Source organism: Durio zibethinus, chromosome 4 (genome assembly GCF_047325235.1).
Source record: "Durio zibethinus cultivar Kanyao isolate XHJ-2024 chromosome 4, ASM4732523v1, whole genome shotgun sequence".
Classification (NCBI taxonomy): Eukaryota; Viridiplantae; Streptophyta; class Magnoliopsida; order Malvales; family Malvaceae; genus Durio; species Durio zibethinus.
The window spans coordinates 9,493,975-9,511,920 of record NC_143165.1 but is presented as its reverse complement, the minus strand read 5'-3'; the positions used below and the strand labels follow the sequence as shown (position 1 = coordinate 9,511,920).

The following is a 17,946-nucleotide window of genomic DNA, read 5'->3' as shown; positions in this document are numbered from 1 at the left end:
AAGTTGAAAGTATCAATTTTCCTTAAAAATAAATTTTCAAAAAAACGATTTTTGAGGAAAAGTTGAAAGTATCAATTTTCCTTGAAAATCAAAATTTCCAAAAAAAATATTTTTAGGGAAAAGTTGAAAGTATCAATTTTCCCTACACAAGAACAATCATCATTTCCTTCCTTTCTATTTTGATTTTGATTTTTTCTTAATTAATCCGACGACGGAGCCTCTGCAAGTGAAACAGTAGTTTTTCTTGCATATTCATGAGGTGAGGAAATTTTCTCAATTTTTTGCTAAAAGTATTAGAGTCAATTGAGAAAATTTTCCAATAATTAATTACTTGGTAAAATTTTAAGACTTTTGGATAACACAAATTTAAGCTAGTACCATCCTTTGATGGGCGTTGTGAGGGTGCTATAACCTTTCTCACACGTAATCGAACTCCCGAACCCTGTTTTGGTTAGCAGACCTGAACCTATTCTTTTAGGGACCCTTAAACTTAGGTATTCCCTGAAAGGACAGATTCTTTAGGTGGCCAATCGCATCTAGATAAAAAAGATTGGTGGCGACTCCCTAAAGTCAATGTCTAGCGATAGATCCCCAGATCTAGACGTTATGACAGCTTGGCGACTCCGCTGGGGACGTTGAGAGTCAGGCCAACAAATAATTTGTGTTATCCAAAAGCCTAATAAAATTGAACGTTTTTGTATATATGTATTATTATTCATTCATGTTTATTTACTTTATTGATTATGTCATTCATGTGCATGTGCATAACATGAGCTCTATACCCGAGCTTCGTCCCTCTAGGAGGGAGTAAAGTACCTATTACTTTCGTGAGGTCTAATGCCTCCGCAGTGGCTAGCGAAATACTCCTACTCAAATTGAACATTTTCCGCTTGTAGCCTGTAATGGGTGAGGATTAGGGTGCCTTACTAGTCTGTGATGGACAAAGATGTAAGGAACAATTTGAGGACCTTTAGACTTTGACCTCAAAATCACATATAGTGAACCTTAAGAGTGCCTAACCCATAGATAGACCCATCACTCTTCCCTAATAGAATTAACCAAAAGCATAGGATTCATCCCTTTTACTTTGTGTGATGTTTAAATTTATTTAGTTATTTATTCTTTTTCTGGGTATACTAACCTTGTTTTTCCTTTTGCATTGGTTCATGCGCATATCATAAAGTTGCATAAAGAATATTTGCCTGAAAAATGATCTTCAACGAATTTTTTTCATGGACACCAATGAACGCTTAGTTTGCTCTTCATCAGTATTAGCACCCTGTGGAACATCTAATGAAGTAAGGGCCCTGTCAAAAAAGACTCAACTGAAGATGGGAGATTGCTTGCCAATTGGGTATGAGTCTACTTTGTCTCAAAAAACATCTATCCTCCTCAAACAGAACAATTTAGAAGATTTGGTGGATATCTAGAAGAAGATGAGTCCGTCAAAATAAGAGCCGTTTTGTCAGAAACATGGGCATATAGCACACCTTCTAGCAGTGGCTGTTGATGATCAACTAATTAGAGTTGCAACACAATTCTGGGATCCTGCATATAGGTGTTTCATCTTTAATGAAATTGATATGACCCCCACCATAGAAGAATATTCGATCTTAGTGGGTTTGCATCTAAAGACTCCTGACAAGATATATGTCAAAAAACATAAGTTAGGATTTCGTAAAAGTCCGGCTCAACTCATGGGGATAGACAAGGAAGTTGTGGATTCTCATACAAAGAAGAAACAAGAACAGGTTTGCCTACCTTGAAAGTTCTTTCATGAGTTTCTGATGCAACATGTCAATGAAGAACGGGGGTTAGACATATTTGCCTTGGCTATATACGGACTGGTAATCTTTCCAAAGGTTTTGGGACATATTGAGATAGCGGTGGTTAATTTCTTTGAAAGTGTGATTAATGACTGCAATCCTTCAACGGTAATATTAGCAGAGACTATCAGATCTTTGAGTTATTGTCATCAAAATGGAGGGCACTTTATAGGATGCATATAGTTATTGTACATGTGGATGAAAAGCCATTTTGAACAAGAAAATGGTGCTTTCTCGAAGATTTACATCCGTAATCATTTTTTGATCAAAAAATTCTGTGAAAGTGGGTGGTCAAAGCGGAAGTCTAAACAAGAATGGATAACTTTCTTACAAAAATTAGAAAGTGCCAGGGTGAGATGGTTGGCCCCATGGATGAATCGTGAGCCTATGTTATACCAATATGGGGATAGTACAGTGGTTCTGCTTCTGGGTTTATGAGGAGTGACGAATTATGCATCACTCCTAGTGAGAAGGTAATTGGGAGGAGAACAGTTCATTCCTATGACTTATGGGCTTCATCAGTTAGATTTCTCTTACAGTGAGCCTCAAGCATTTCAGAGGATGAATGAAATGATCAAAGCATGGAAAAATCCCCAAAGAGTGAGTCCTGGACCATTCATTGAAAAAGTCATCCCAGGTTACTTGGTTTGGAGAACAAAGAGAAGACAAGAAATGGTATTCACTTATGAAATCTTTCAACCACCAACGGAAGAAAAACTTGAAAAGACACCATCAGAGTTAGAGCTGGCAACAAAAAAATTTGAATTTGAAAAGATCAAGTTAAAGAAAGAGATTCAAGAACTTCAAGAAGAAAAAGCCCAGTGAAAAGGTAGAGCTGAAAATTATGAAGTTAAAGTTCATAAGATTGCTGGAGAACGAGATACAGCTAATGAAGATCTAGTAAGGTTACACCAGGAGCATAAGAGGCTATGTGTGAGAGAAAGGGCCAAAGAGATAACCATTGTCGAGCTGACTGAGGAAAACACAAGATTGAAGTAAGAGTATACCGAATTGGAAGAAGAAAGTACCGAAGCACAGGTAAAAATTAACATGCTAAACAGTTATTTGAGCGGGTTAAGTCAAAGGTTAGATGAACAAGGAGACCACATTGCTGCATTGGTTAGAGAACATAGAGAATTATCATACCAAGTCTGGTGTGGTAAAAGAGAGAACCTAGGGAGGCAGAAATACATTGAGCACTTAACAACCCAAATTCATAAAGGGGTGCGTAAGGCAAGAGAGATGGTGGAAGAGGCAGAGGCATTAAGACAAGTGGTGGCCCTAGTAGGAGAACATGGACAGCATCTCTTGAACTTCATAGAAGAAGCCAAGGCCCAGTATGAACAGATCAAACAATTTTATGGCTATAATTCTAGGATGATAAACTCAATGTAGATCAAAGTTTTTTAGAATAAATGAAATTTTTTTAGTTGAATACCGTTTTAAGGTAAATGTTATTTGCATACATGTATTTTTCATTCATTGCATTCTCACTCATTACATTTAACAAAGTAACCATATGATGATCATGTAAATTTACTAATTCTGAGATATGGTACTCAAGGTCCCAAAATAGCTCCATCTAGCGAAAACCCTGCCCATCGATTCCACATAAGATTCAGAGCAAGGCAAATGGAGCAGGAAAATTTCCAAAGATTTGAAAAGATAAAAAAAGCCCAGGAGAAGATTGAAAGTGAGCTAAGCAAGATTCTGGAAGCTCTTAATAACATGAATAAAGGAAAAAGAGTTGAAGAAAGTACAAGCCAGCAAGAAGTGGCTGACCCTTTGTACCCTCCAGGTTTTGGCCCACCTCAAGCCCAGTCTGTCCAAAAAGTCCCACCACAACACTTTGCATATCCAACATATCCTGGAATGCCATTAACTTTCAACCCAGGGTAGTATAACAGCTATATAAATCTTGTCTTCACTGAAAAGGCAGCAGAACTAATTCTTGATCTAGATGATTTAAAAGAGAAAGAGAAGGAAAAGATGAGAGTGGAAGCTGAGGAAAGTTCCAAAATTAGCATGCTAGAGCAAAGGCTAAGGGCTGTGAAAAGATTTAGCTTTTATGGGTCAGTTGATGCTGCTGGGCTCTGCCTAGTTCTCGATGTGGTTATCCCCCATAAGTTTAAAGTACCGAAATTTGAAAAATATGACGGTACAAAATGCCCCAAAACCCACATCACCATGTATTACAGGAAGATGGCAGCTCATGCTCATGATGAGAAACTCTTGATGCATGTTTTCCAAGACAGTCTTACCGGCTCTATGACCAGATGGTATGTTCAGCTGGATAGGACTCGCATTCGCTCTTGGAGCGATATGGCACATGACTTTATCAGTCAATATCGACATATCATCGATTTGGCTCCAGATCGTTTGTCTTTGCAGAATCTGGAAAAAAAGTCAAATGAATCTTTTAAAGAGTATGCCCAGAGGTGAAGGGATATTGCTTCTCAAGTACAACCTCTTTTGACCAAGAAAAAAACTATAGTGCTATTTGTTAGCACTTTAAAACCTTCATATTATGAAAAGATGATAGGAAATGCAACAAAGAATTTTACCGACATGGTGATCTCTGGAGAAATTATTGAAAGTGCCATAAAAAATGACAAGTTAAAAGGAGGAGAAACCAAGAAGACCTCAGAAAAGAAGGAAGCTGAAGCTCAAGCTGTGAGCTTTGGTAGACAACAATTCAAGGGTTATCAACCCTATCCATCCCAAGGTTACTCTCCATACTATCCTACTGTGAATAATGCCTCATCCTACCCATACCAGCTAGCTCCACAATCACCTTATTCATCTACACACTAATCAATTTTTAGCCCCTAAGATCTTACATACAGCCTAACATTCAAGCTCCTGTAAGAACCCAAATTCGCCATATTAATCCAGCAAGTGGTTCGCGAGAACAACGAACTACTCGAGAAAAACCTATATTTGATCCAATCCTTATGACTTATACAGAGTTATATCGAGAACTCTATAATAGCCATTTGATTGCCCCCAGCCATGTGGAGCCACTTAAACCACCCTACCCAAAGTGGTATGATCCTACAGCCCACTGCGACTATCACTATGGAATTACTGGCCATTCTACTGAAAATTACACTGCTTTAAAGTATAAGGTGCAACGGTTGATCAATGATGGAATGGTAAGTTTTGATCAAGGAAAGGCAACAACACCTAATGTTAGCGCTCTGAGTGAAAGTCAAGAACAGAAAGGGGCTGAAGAGTCACAATGAATTGAGGGGCAAGATGTTAATAGAGATTCTTCACCTGATCGCATAGGGGACAATTTTAAAAAATAGAGATAAGGCTAGTTGAAGGTTTCTTCTGTCATTTTAGGATTTCTTTTCAAACAATGTTAGATTTCTTTTTGCAATATGACTTCACTTGTTATCATTTTAATAAAAGCAAGTCAATGCATTTCATTACATTTTTCTCTTTCACTTGACCATTACTCCATGCTCCGTTACCTTTCATAACTTTACATTCCCATTCTTAAATTTCAGATGATGAATATTTAGACAATGATAACAATAATTCTGAGATTTAATTTTGAGAACTCATCCATATTAATATGAGAAGATGATTTGAGCAAAAATAGGCTGTTACCGGAGGTGAAATAGATATGTCTTGAAGATGTGTAATCTTTTATACAGATTCATGAGCTTTGTTCAATAGATGATGTTCAAGAAAAGTATTCACAATTGAGATGAAAAATGGCCATCTTTCTTTTACCATTTGAAAAACCATTTATTGCTACCCCTTTGAGCCTATTATGATTTCTTTTTCGGAGGAACCCCAACCAAGGATCACCCTCTACACTAGGGGGTAATTTTTGAAAAAAAAATCATAAAAGGTCTCAAAAAGGTCTAAAAAAAAATAAATAAATAAATACCACACATGACTTGGGGCAAAGTAATGAGAATCCTTTGTGTGAAGAAAGAAAAAATAGTGAAACGATGTGGGGCAAAATGCCAAGTTGTATCAAATGATCCTTTGGTTTTGAACCTTTTTAATACATGTTTTGAGCCTATTATATCCATTTTTTTATGACCCTTCACCTTGGCCTACATTACAACCTTGAAAAGTCCATTTGGATCAAGTGTGAATACTCAACTTGAATGATCATATGTTGAGCGAAGGCATGCTCATGATGAAGCAATGGAATCATGCTACATTACTCTAAAGTTTGATGTATGAAGGATATCAACAATAGATGAAAAATGAGAAAAAAAAAAAAGATAGAAAAAAAATGAAAAAAAAATGAAAATGAAAAAAAAAAAGATTCAAATTGAAAACCTGAAAGGTTGATTTTGATAGAAAAAGATCCAGGTCAAATGGCACATGAATGGAAGACCAAAGACATCTGAAGATCCCTCAAAGACTGAGGCAGAGCTCGCTAAGCTCAATATGACTTCAGCAGTAAATGGAATGAGTTTTTGAAAAAGAATCCTAAATTAATGTTGAGAATTATCTTAATATTCATCATTTAGACATACCATTCATCCCACTGACATGTATCCAATTTATTTCCTCTCCCATTTATTTTGTACCAAAATAGATCTTCATCACCTTGTGTTCTCTTATTGTTATACCCCTAGAATGAATTGAGAAAATGCTTGATTGCATTATATTTGTCAAGATTTAAAATGATACTGAGTGAATGAATATGTGCTTAAAAGAGTCTTGCATTCATTTGAAAAGAAATCTAAGATGATGGTGGTAACAAAATGGTAGAAACCTAAAAGAGATGGTTGTGAAGGATATATGATGTGATCAAATAAAAAATATATTGGGGCAAATCTTGAAAAGTGATATAACCAAGTGATGAGTACAATGATGAATTGGTCGATATGACTTGCAAGTTATGATTGAATGATGAGAACAATTAGTGGACAAAGTCTATTTTAGAACGGTAAATGCTGAGACACCTATGAATAATGACCCAGTGATGGTGGATGAAACTTGTTTTGAAATTTGTTAGTGCTGAGAAATTCATTGAGTGATGGTCAAGTGATGATTGATTGATGAAGCTTATTCCAAAGTATTGAGAAACTGAACAAAGAAGAATGTGAGTGGAAAAGACAATTGAGAGCTACACTGGTTCGATCTTAGAAGAGCAGTGTAATTGGATCTCTGAAGAATCAAAGGGCTTGACACCCAAGAAAGGAAAAAAGAGCTTGAGAAACTTGAGTACCATACATTGAACAGGAATTAATTGGCCAACATTTGCATAGCATGCATTGAAATTCATATACATTTGCATAGCATACACTACTTTCAAGAAAGTATAGTGTATAAATCCAAGAAGCAAGGGTGTTCCAACATCCCACATGGAAAGACAGATATAAAGATATTTTACAAGTTTGAGAAGAAACTTGTTAGGTAAGTTCCTAATCCTTGAAATAGGATGTCTTTTGGTATCAGGATCGATTTATAAGACCTTTGGGCATAACCTCCTGAAATTCCTTCAAACACAATTCTCAACTCCTTTGGACATGATTGTCAAGGAGCAATTTACTTTTTCAAAGTCGTGGTGCCTTTGTTTAGATGAGCAATTTACTTTTCCAAAGTCGTGGTGCCTCTGTTTAGAGGAGCAATTTACTTTCAAAAGTCATGGTGCCTCTGTTTAGAGGAGCAATTTACTTTTTCAAAGCCGTAGTGCCTCTGTTTAGAGGAGCAATTTACTTTCCAAAAGTCGTGGTGCCTCTGTTTAAAGGAGCAATTTACTTTTTCAAAATCATGGTGCCTCTGTTTAGAGGAGCAATTTTATTTTCAAAAGTCGTGGTGCCTCTGTTTAGAGGAGCAATTTACTTTCAAAGTCGTGGTGTCTCTATTTAGAGGAGCAATTTATGTTTCTCAAAGTCGTTGAGCCTCTGTTTAGAGGAGCTTTGGAAAAAAAATAAAATAAAAAAACACAAAAAACAAAAAATGACAATGTTGAGTTGAGTCTTGATTGGGTGTCTACGTCTTTGCGCAATTTCTGTTTCACAGAAAATGTGCAAAGATTAATTATTATACTTTATTGTTTAAATATAACTTATTTTGTAGAGTTTTTAAAGTAAATAAAAAATAATATTTTTCAATGTTCGATTACTTATTACTAATTCGAAACTACTCAATGCTTGACTTTTTTTTTTTTTTAAATTAAGACAATGCAAAAAATAAGCTATAAAAAATCATGATTTATTTGCATGAGTACCACTTATATTCTAAATTTTCATTTTTAATATATTTATTTGAATTAATATCAATTATTTATTTTATTTTTTAAAATATAAATAATGTTAACCATAAATTATTAAGATAATGAAGATTTTTTAATATTATAAAAAGTTAATTTTCAAGGTGAAATTAAAAAGTTTTTGCATCTTCTTTAAAATAAATCAAGTTTTTTTGTCAAATAAATAAAATGTTTTACTGAAGATTATAATAAGTGGATCCTTTTGCTCATTTTCAAATATTTTCAAATCTATATGAAATTTGATAGCTACAATTAAAAAATTATTATTTTATACAGTATACATTTAATATAAATAGCTCGATAAGTTACAAGTAACATGTTTTTATAATATGATTACGTAATAATTAAAAGTATATATATATATATAAAAATTAAACTAATATTTAATTTTCATATAAAGCTCAAATATCTATTAAATAAAAGTGGTTAAAAATTAAATTAAATGTATTTTTGGCATCGCTTTTCAAACTATCAATAACAAATGTAAATAACAAATTAATATATCTAACAAACAAATAGTTTTAAAAAGAGAAAACAATTACAATTGTAAAATAGTCTAACTAATGATAAATGAAAGATCACTAATATCGTTTAAAAAAAGAAAAAGAAAAATCATAAGTCATGAAGAAAATAAAAAGTTTACAAAACCATTAACAAAATTAGTTGAAAACATTATACATGCCAAGAAAATCAAAAGTCAAGAACTTGTATAAATTTAATGGAAAACAAAAGTCTAAAAAATAATAACTTAAACAATTAAATTTTGTGTAATAGAGTTAAGAGATTTAGGATTTATTTCATACTTTATGTAACCGAAGACTTATGATTTAACATGGCATTTATTGAAAAAATGAGTTTTATTATTTTATTTCACAAGATAAACAAAATAAGAAAAAGAGATTTTAGCAAATAGATCATATTTGAATTAAAAGTCACAAAAATGAAAAAAAACTCATTATTCAAATTCCCTAACTACCTAAGAAAAATCATGTCGGTGTAATATGAATGTGTAATAGAAGAGTTCCTAATAAAAAATTTTAGAAATATTTATTAAAATATCCTTTCAACTCCAATATTTATTTATTTCTATTAATATTTTAATGTTATTATATAAAAAAGAAATAGAAGTTTAGTGAAACTTAATAAAATGATGATTAACTAGCTACAATAAAATGATGATGATTATATTATTATTTCTTCCACTTTCACAAAATATTTATTATATTATTATTTATTCTACTTTCACAAAAAAAATTTTTCTAATAACTGACTACAATAAACATATAAAAAGGTTAAAGTATTTATCCTTACTTTATCATAAAAAAACACTTGAACTTTATAACTTAGATAAACCATTATACTCTTGTTATATTCAAATAAGCCATTAATTTTTAATTTGCATCAAAATAAATTCTTAACATTTAATTTGTATCCAAATAAGCCCTTAAACGTTTAATTTGTATCTAAATAAGCCTTTAATCTAAATCATTATTTCATTTGAAATAAAGACTTATTTAAATATAAATTAAAATACAAGAGCTTATTTGGATATAATCAAAGTATATGGACTTATTTAAGAAAAGTGAAATAGTTTATGAGCTTTTTTAAAAATGATGATAAAATCAATAAAAAATCATAAGTTATTTGCGTGAGTAACACTTATTATTTAAGCTTACATTTTTAATATTTTTATTTAAATCAATAATGATTATTTACTTTATTTTTTGTAAATATAAACAATGTTAATCATAAATTAATATGAGAATAAAATTTTTTGTTTTAGCCTTATGAAAGTTTGCAATATGAAATTGAAAGAACTTTGCATCCTTTTAAAAATAAATCGTTTTTTGTGTCAAATAAATGATTAAATGCAAAACTTTACTAAAAATTATAATAAGTGGATTTTTCCTATTTTCATATTTACATGAAATTCAATAAAATATAATTAAAAAACTCGATTTTTATAATATACGTTCTAATGTAATGTTATCCATAATATACTTCTTTTATTTCTTTTAGAAATGGTTTGGCCCGCTATGATTTTTTTTTCCAATAAAATTATAAAGTAATAATTAACAAACTATATTAAGCTAATATCTTTTGACTTACAGTACCACTCAATAACAAATTAATATATTTTACAAATAAATAAATTTAATAAGGCAAAAAATAATAATTACAATTTATAAATGGTATAACTAATAACAAAATGAAGGCACCTTAACTATCACCAATATTTAATTATAATTTGATAACAATAATGACAAAATTATTAAAGTAAACTTGAAATTTATATTTTATGATTACTACAATAAATGAAATTTATTACCAAAAAAGGTGAAAATGTTTTAATTTTGATAGAATTTTCTTTTCTTACATGAAATCTAACACAAAAATGTACTTGAAATTTAACAATTTTGCTTACAAAAAATTTATTAAAATTACTTGAAATCTAACAATTAACACAAAAAAGTAATCAAAAATAAAATAACAACTATATTGTGAAAAATAAGAAAGACTAACTAACATAATTTCAAACAATAGCTTCAACATAGAACTTGTAAAATAATATGTGAGCAAACTATACTTTTTCATTTCCAATTAAATTAATGTGTAAATTACCTTACCCAATATAATTTATACAAAAAAATTATTGAAAATAAAAACTTAAAACTTAATATAAAATAAAACAATGTAAATTTTATAAAAAACCAAGAAATAATATAAAAAATTTTATCCCTTTTACAAATTCATCCATTGAAAGGAATACGTCATCAATAAGTTTTTTTTAAAGCAATAAATAAGAGATTAGACAATAAAAAACTTTAAGAATAAAAAATTCTTAAAAGATGAAAATAAATAAAATTAAAAGTTAAAGAGATTACATACATTTATAAGAAACCTAAAACATAAATAAAAAAATGATTAAAATGATATTTACTTCCAATAGTAATAAGAAAGTTAATTTTTAAAACAAATAATTGCTCTTATAATATTACCAATATAAAAATATTAAAAACAAGAATGCCCTAAAACTTGAAAGCATAGCATCATACAATTTACGGACTCGTCACCAATAATTTGAAGATGAGACAAATTTATACCAACAACAATACAAATAATATATAATAAAAACTTTGAAAATTTTTTTAAAAAAACTCAAAATCTATAAAAAAAATTATCAGAAAATAAAAATATTAACACTTAGTTAAACATTTATCAAAATAATCATAAGCTACAAACAAAAAAACATACGGTGGCCTTTCACCTCTTGACCAAATAGCTAAGAGGCTTTCCAGGAAAGGTGTCATCTTTGAGAGAGACAAAACATAAGAGATCTAGAGAGAGAGAGATTCAATAACTGATGTTTTTTTTTCGATTCAACAGATTATAATTGGATCCGATTATCCCGGCCAAAAGTTATTAACTTTTTTTTTTATTAATTTAAGAAATAAAGGAAATTTCTCACATCTTTATAAGAAAACAAAATATCTTCGTATATTTTAATATTATTTTTCAAACATTGTAGAAAATTTACTTAAAACTCTAAAAAAGGTTAAAATAATAAAATAAAATAAAAAAATATTTATATTTATTTAATTATTTTTAAAAAATAATAATTTTCTTTTGTGATTTTCTCATTTCTTTTAGTAGAGATGTTCATAATTTGATTTTAACTTAATTAACCTACTGAATCAATTTAATATTGTTAATCGGTTGATTATTGAGTTAATTTTAATTGATTAACAAAAATAATTGATTTAATTCGATTAACCACTCAGTTAACGAATTAATTTAGATCAATTAATAAAAATAATTTTAAAAGAATTTTAGTTTTTAATTAATTCAGTTCAAAAATTAAATTAATCAAAATTTTACACGAAATATAACAAAATCCAAATATAAAATAAAAAAACACATAAAATAGATATTTTTATTTCATAAGTTGTTAGATTTTTTAACATAATATTTTGATATTTGAATATTTTATTAGATAATTCTATTTTGTTCATTTAAAATATAAGAAATTAAGAGTTTGAAATATAATTTAATTTTAATGAATTTATTAGTCGATTAATTAAAAAAATTAATTGAATTGTTCGAATTAAAATAATATAATTAATTTAATTTTAAATAATTTTATTTGAAATAATTCAAATTAAATGAATGAATAACCTATTTATATGTAGTATCTTTCTTCGCACGTTTTCTTGACATTTTAAAAAGAAAACCAAACAATAATTTTTTTGGTGACAATTACTTAATTCCATTCACATAGATAACACATTTTTCCAAGTTGTCCTGAAAAATACAGTTTGAAAATTATAAAAATTAATGCATGGTTAAGAATTGATTGAAAACTAAAAAGAAAAAGGCTTTTTGTGCCGTATGATATTTGTTCCCAAAGTATTCCACGCCCCTGCTTGACTAATAGGTAAGTGACAATTTGTTGGATTTCAATTCTTTCAAGCCAGCTTTTGTGGCCTCTTCTTTTGATAGTTGTTAGAAAAGAAAAAAAAAAATGTTTTCCTTTGAAAATTTAAGCAAATACTTGTTTTCAATTGATCTGTCAAATGTTGGATGTTGTTTATTTTGGAAGATATGGCTTTCATTATCATTTTTTTTTTTACTAATTTCAAATTATTTGATTATTATGTTCAATGAACTAATTGGTCGATTAGAATTTTTTGATGGAATTATTAAGTTATGGAATTTAATATAATTTAATATAATATATTAAAAAATGTAGAAAAAAATGAGATGATAGAAGTAGCATTAATTGACAACATCCATACAATATATATATATATATATTTAAGAAATGAACATGCAAATGATAGGTTAATATAGTATTAGGTTTTTAAATTTAATGATCAAATTCAATCACAATTAATGGTGTAATCAATTAAGTTCGAACCGAAAAAATATTAAACTCAAACTCGAGCTTGATTTGAAATTTGAGATTCGAAATTCGATTTGAACTCGATTGAATTTTTTTTTAGTTCGAATTCAATTCGAAACAGAAATCAAACTACTCGAGTTTGCTCAATTAAACTCGATTAATATGTAAAAATAAATTCAATTCTTATATTCGATAAAAACTTGATTATTTATGTTCGAGTTCGAGTTTGAAATATTTTATTTATTAAAATAATAAAAATATATTAAAAATAAAAACTCGATTAAACTCGTAAGCTACTAGAGTAAGGTATAAGAATACCTAAACTCGATTCGATCGATAAGTCGAACTACTTGAACTCAAGCTCGACTTAATAATAACTAAGTCGAATTGAAGTTTTATTCAAATCTAACTCAAGTAATTTACGAGTACTTATATATCATTAACACTTTTAATCACAATAAGATAAAATGACATGTACTTTGTTTAGAAAAATTTTCCAACTTTTAGATTTTCTAAGTTAAAATATTTTACTGTTTAAACTCAATAATTTAAGATTAAATAAAGGTCTATTCAAATTTAACATCTAAGGTGCTATTTTCAACTTTCATTCTTATAAAAAATAACTCTTCTACTTGATATAGTACCAAAATCAATGTTTGCTTCCATTATATATATAAAAAAATCTCTTGTAACTTTCCACTTTCCAGGCTAACAAACAAACCCATGATAGATTGTAAAATAGTAATTTATTTTTCCAGTGTTAAGATTTGCAATTTCCTGGGAAAAAGTGGGTATAGTAACAAAAGATGCTACTTTGACACGAAACTTGGAATATATTATTAGTTCTTTGACAAGAAAGTTGGAATATTTGAAAAACATATTTTCTTTGGCAGCAATGAAGAAAATTTATTAGTATTTTTTACCCATTTTCAGTTTCCATCAACAATTTGTTGGAAAAGGACTGGGAATGCTGCAAATGCAAAGGCTAGTTTTTATGTATTTCACACATATCAAAGTAAAGGCACACCTTTAGTATACATTGTTGTAGTGTTGAGGCAAGGAATGAAAAAAAAAAAAAAAAACTAGAGAAGAAAATTGCATAATAAAACTATTTGCTGCTATATTTATTATCTGCTGAACTTACACAAAAAGCATTAAGAGTAGTAGCTAAGATGTATGTAGACTTAATAATTCATATTTTGGTGTTTATTCAACGTCTTTAATAATACAGCCAAGAGGAACAATTCAAATGATATTTTCTGTTCACTGTCAGTACTCAATTCTGATAAAAATTTTTTCTTTGTCTCAATGCAACTCAGTTGTTGAGAGAAGAATAAGGGGTTGCAACCAAGCACAGATCATTTTTTCTTCTAACGACGGCTCCAAAAACCTCATCCATGTCAAGATCTTCAAGCTTTTTTCCACCTTGAAGTTTCCAGTCAAAATGGTATAACAGCTGTGCAAGAGGTAACTCAACATTGGCAATACCATACACCATGCCAGGACACATCCTTCTTCCAGCACCAAATGGGATGAATTCAAAATCGGCCCCCTTGTAGTCAGTTGAACTATCAACAAATCTCTCTGGATAGAATCTGTCAGCTTCACTCCAATAGTCAGAATTCCTGCCAATTGCCCATGTATTGATGATGACTCTGGACTTGACTGGTATATCATATCCATTGATTTTGCATCTCTGTGAGCATTCTCTTGGAACTAGCAGAGGAACAGGAGGGTGCAATCTTAAAGTTCCTTTGATGACAAGTTTCAAGTACTTTAATTCATGTAGCCCTTCAACATCAACATTCCCTTTTCTATTGAAAACCTGCCTCACCTCTGCCTGTGCCTTCTGCATAACTCTTGGGTTTTTCAGCATTTCTGACATTGCCCATTCTAATGTTGTGAATGATGTATCAGTCCCAGCAACAAAAACGTCCTGAAGCGGTATTAATTATTAAAAAAGTAGGATTAAATTTCGTGAATTTTGCTTCATGACTAGAAAGACAAATAGTAACTTTCTGTTTTTTTTTTTTTTTTTTTTTTTGTGAAAGAAAGTTTAGGCTGAGGAGGAGAGGCATTAGCATTCTAGGGTCAGGACAGATTGCAGATTTCAGAGAGTATTTATATTAGATTTACGGATTGTCTAGAGGATCTGATGGCAACAGGATTTGAATCTAAACATTAAAAGTGAAGTATTCGAATCTTATCAACTCAACCAATCCTGTTAGATTAGATAATGATAACAAGTAAATTCAGAAGATCATTAATCAATGAAGCAAATTTTACAATGCAAAATAAAAAGTATATTAGAAATAGACTTACTAACCAAGATTACTGCTTTGATATTGTCAGTTGTTAAAGGAAATTCAAGGTCACCATTCTCCTGAAGGGTCAAAAGAACATCAAGAAGATCATCCAATTCCCTCTCACCACTCTTTGTCATTTCGTTGCTAGCTTTATGTTCATTGATGACAATATCAAGGATCTTATCTACTTTTCGATGCAGCCTCTCAAGTTTAGGCCTCAAGCCACTGAGGAACTGAAGAAATTTTACTGAAGGGAACAAGTCTACAAGAGTGAAACCTGAAATGGACCGTAACATTTCCCTGAAAAGTAATGTGAATTCATCTTTCTGATCTTTGCATTTCCCACCAAAAGCAGTCCTTGAAACAATTTCATATGTGAGAGAAGACAGCATGTTACTAAGGTTGACTGGTGATCCTGCTTTTGAAGAAATTGCTCTGACCATCTTTGATACCTCTTCTTCCCTAATTGGACTGAAGGATTGCACACGTTTTGAACTTAGCATCTCCAACACGCAAATTTTTCTCAGCTGCCTCCAATAGTCTCCATATGGTGAAAATGCAATGTCTGTTGAATTATAAGTTAAAATATTTGCAGAAACTAGAAGAGGCCTATTCGCGAAAATGATGTCATGGGATCTCATCACTTCTGCAGCAGTTTGTGGAGAAGAAACAACGATGTTTGAAATTTCTCCAAGCTGAAGGTGCATCAAGGGGCCAAATTTCTTGGCCAAATCTCTTAATGAATGATGGGGTAGAGAGCCAGCAAGGAGGTGCATATTCCCGATGACAGGCAACCTCCATGGTCCTGGTGGTAGATTTTGAATCAAGTTGTTGGTCTTGAATCTCTTCCCTAGTTTCAGCAACATGAACAAGAAGATAACAAAAGTGAACAACATGGGAAAGGAGAAGAACAGGTGCTCCATGGATGTAGAATGTTTGACTGTCTTATGGCTTGCATTCCATCCGCTTCTATCTAGGTGATTTATGTAATGGTTCTGCATTGACTACAGTTTGTCCTCTAGTTCAGTGGAATCTTAACATCAACAAAGATTATAAAAAGATAATTTTTCTTTCAACTTGTTGGATTTCAATACTTTTACGTCAGTTTTTGTGGCCACTTATTTTGAATTCTCGACATTCTAAATACTTGTTAGAAAAGAAAAAATGATTTTCCTTTAAAAATCAAAGCCAATATTTGTTTTCAATTGATCTGTCAAATGTTGGATGCGGATTATTTTGGAAGATATAGCCTTGAAACAATTCGGTTTAGCAAAAAAAAAAAAAAATACGAAGCCCACACCTCCTAATAAAAATTGTGTGGCTAAAATGACAACTTCATTTGGGAAGAACAAGGAGCTTCAAACGAGTAGTAGTTAGTGTTCTGAAAACAAAAACAAAAATAAAAAATAAAAAAATTTCGTCCCATTTTCCCCTGCGTCCCATCTTATCTTGAACATGATCATTTTCTACAACCTTTTCTTTTTATAACGTGCGCCAGAATTGCTATAGTTGGCTCGAATGCAAACAAAAAAAAAAAAAAAGGTCGAATCAAGCTAATCTGATTTGATAATAAAACGGACAACCAAAATCTGAAATGACTGAACTCTAAGCAACTCAAAGATTATTTCAAAATGGTCTAATTCCAACGATTCAATCTCAAATAACAGAGTATCAAATCTAAATTACTTTAAATCGAAATAATTCAATTTCTTTGTCCAATTTCCACCTCTACCTTACACCATTACTCCAAAACCATACAAAGTGAAGTTCACACTCGGAACCGACGGCTTTTGTATTTAAGCACGGTTATGGTTCAACTAGAGAGCACCACATCTTCAGGCAAAAGAATTAATGAAATGAAAAACAAACGCCAACCATTAAATTTTTTTTTTCCTTGCGAGAACTAAAACAGAAGGAATCATGGAAAACCTCTTCGAATTTTCATCGAAGAAAACTCCTCCATAAAGTAAATTATTCGCTGGATATTTGGACAAATTGAAAAATGCCTTCTTTTTCGAAAATTATATTGGCAAACTGATATTTTTACAAAATATAAAATTTAACTCAATTGATTTATGTAATTATTTTTAAAAAATCTAATTCAGATTGTTATTATTTCAATTCTTGTAAACCCTTTCTCTGTTCTCAAATCGAGACTCTTTGTAAAAATGAAAAAGTTTCTAAAACCGGCAACAATTATTTTCTCCTTAAAACAACATAAAACCTCAGAAGTAAAAAAGCCATCCACAACGAACATCAAACCAAACCAACTACAGCCTACAGTCATGAATCATGAAATGAAAACCTGTCCATCTGGGGATTCGAAGGTAACATCCATGAGAGGACAGCTACCCATTTCTGTCCCAATTAAGGACCTTCATCCATCCTTATATGCGGAAATCCACCACAGAAATCACCAACCCACTTTTTCCAATCCATATAATTCCAAAAGATAAGGTATGCCCCATATAACCAGACATTAAATTTGAAATATATATAAGGACACACATATATAAATATATAATTTAATAAAATATATTAAATTAATTTAATATATTTTACTTACATGTATAAATATATTAATTTAATAAAATTTTACTTACAAAATTCTTAAAAATAGATATAATATGTGAAAGAATGAAATAAAAATTAACATAT

The 17,946-nt window shown here is 30.5% G+C and overlaps 1 protein-coding gene across 1 annotated transcript; it reads right to left on the bottom strand.

Annotated features, from left to right (window-relative positions):
- Positions 1 to 14,039: 14,039 nt before the first annotated feature.
- Positions 14,040 to 16,211, bottom strand: LOC111287787 (premnaspirodiene oxygenase-like). Its single transcript, XM_022878461.2, has 2 exons — positions 15,309 to 16,211; positions 14,040 to 14,918 (listed from the first exon to the last, which is right to left on the bottom strand). The coding sequence occupies exons 1-2, from the start codon at positions 16,209 to 16,211 to the stop codon at positions 14,298 to 14,300; spliced, it is 1,524 nt and encodes a 507-aa protein (XP_022734196.2). The 3' UTR covers positions 14,040 to 14,297.
- Positions 16,212 to 17,946: the final 1,735 nt, after the last annotated feature.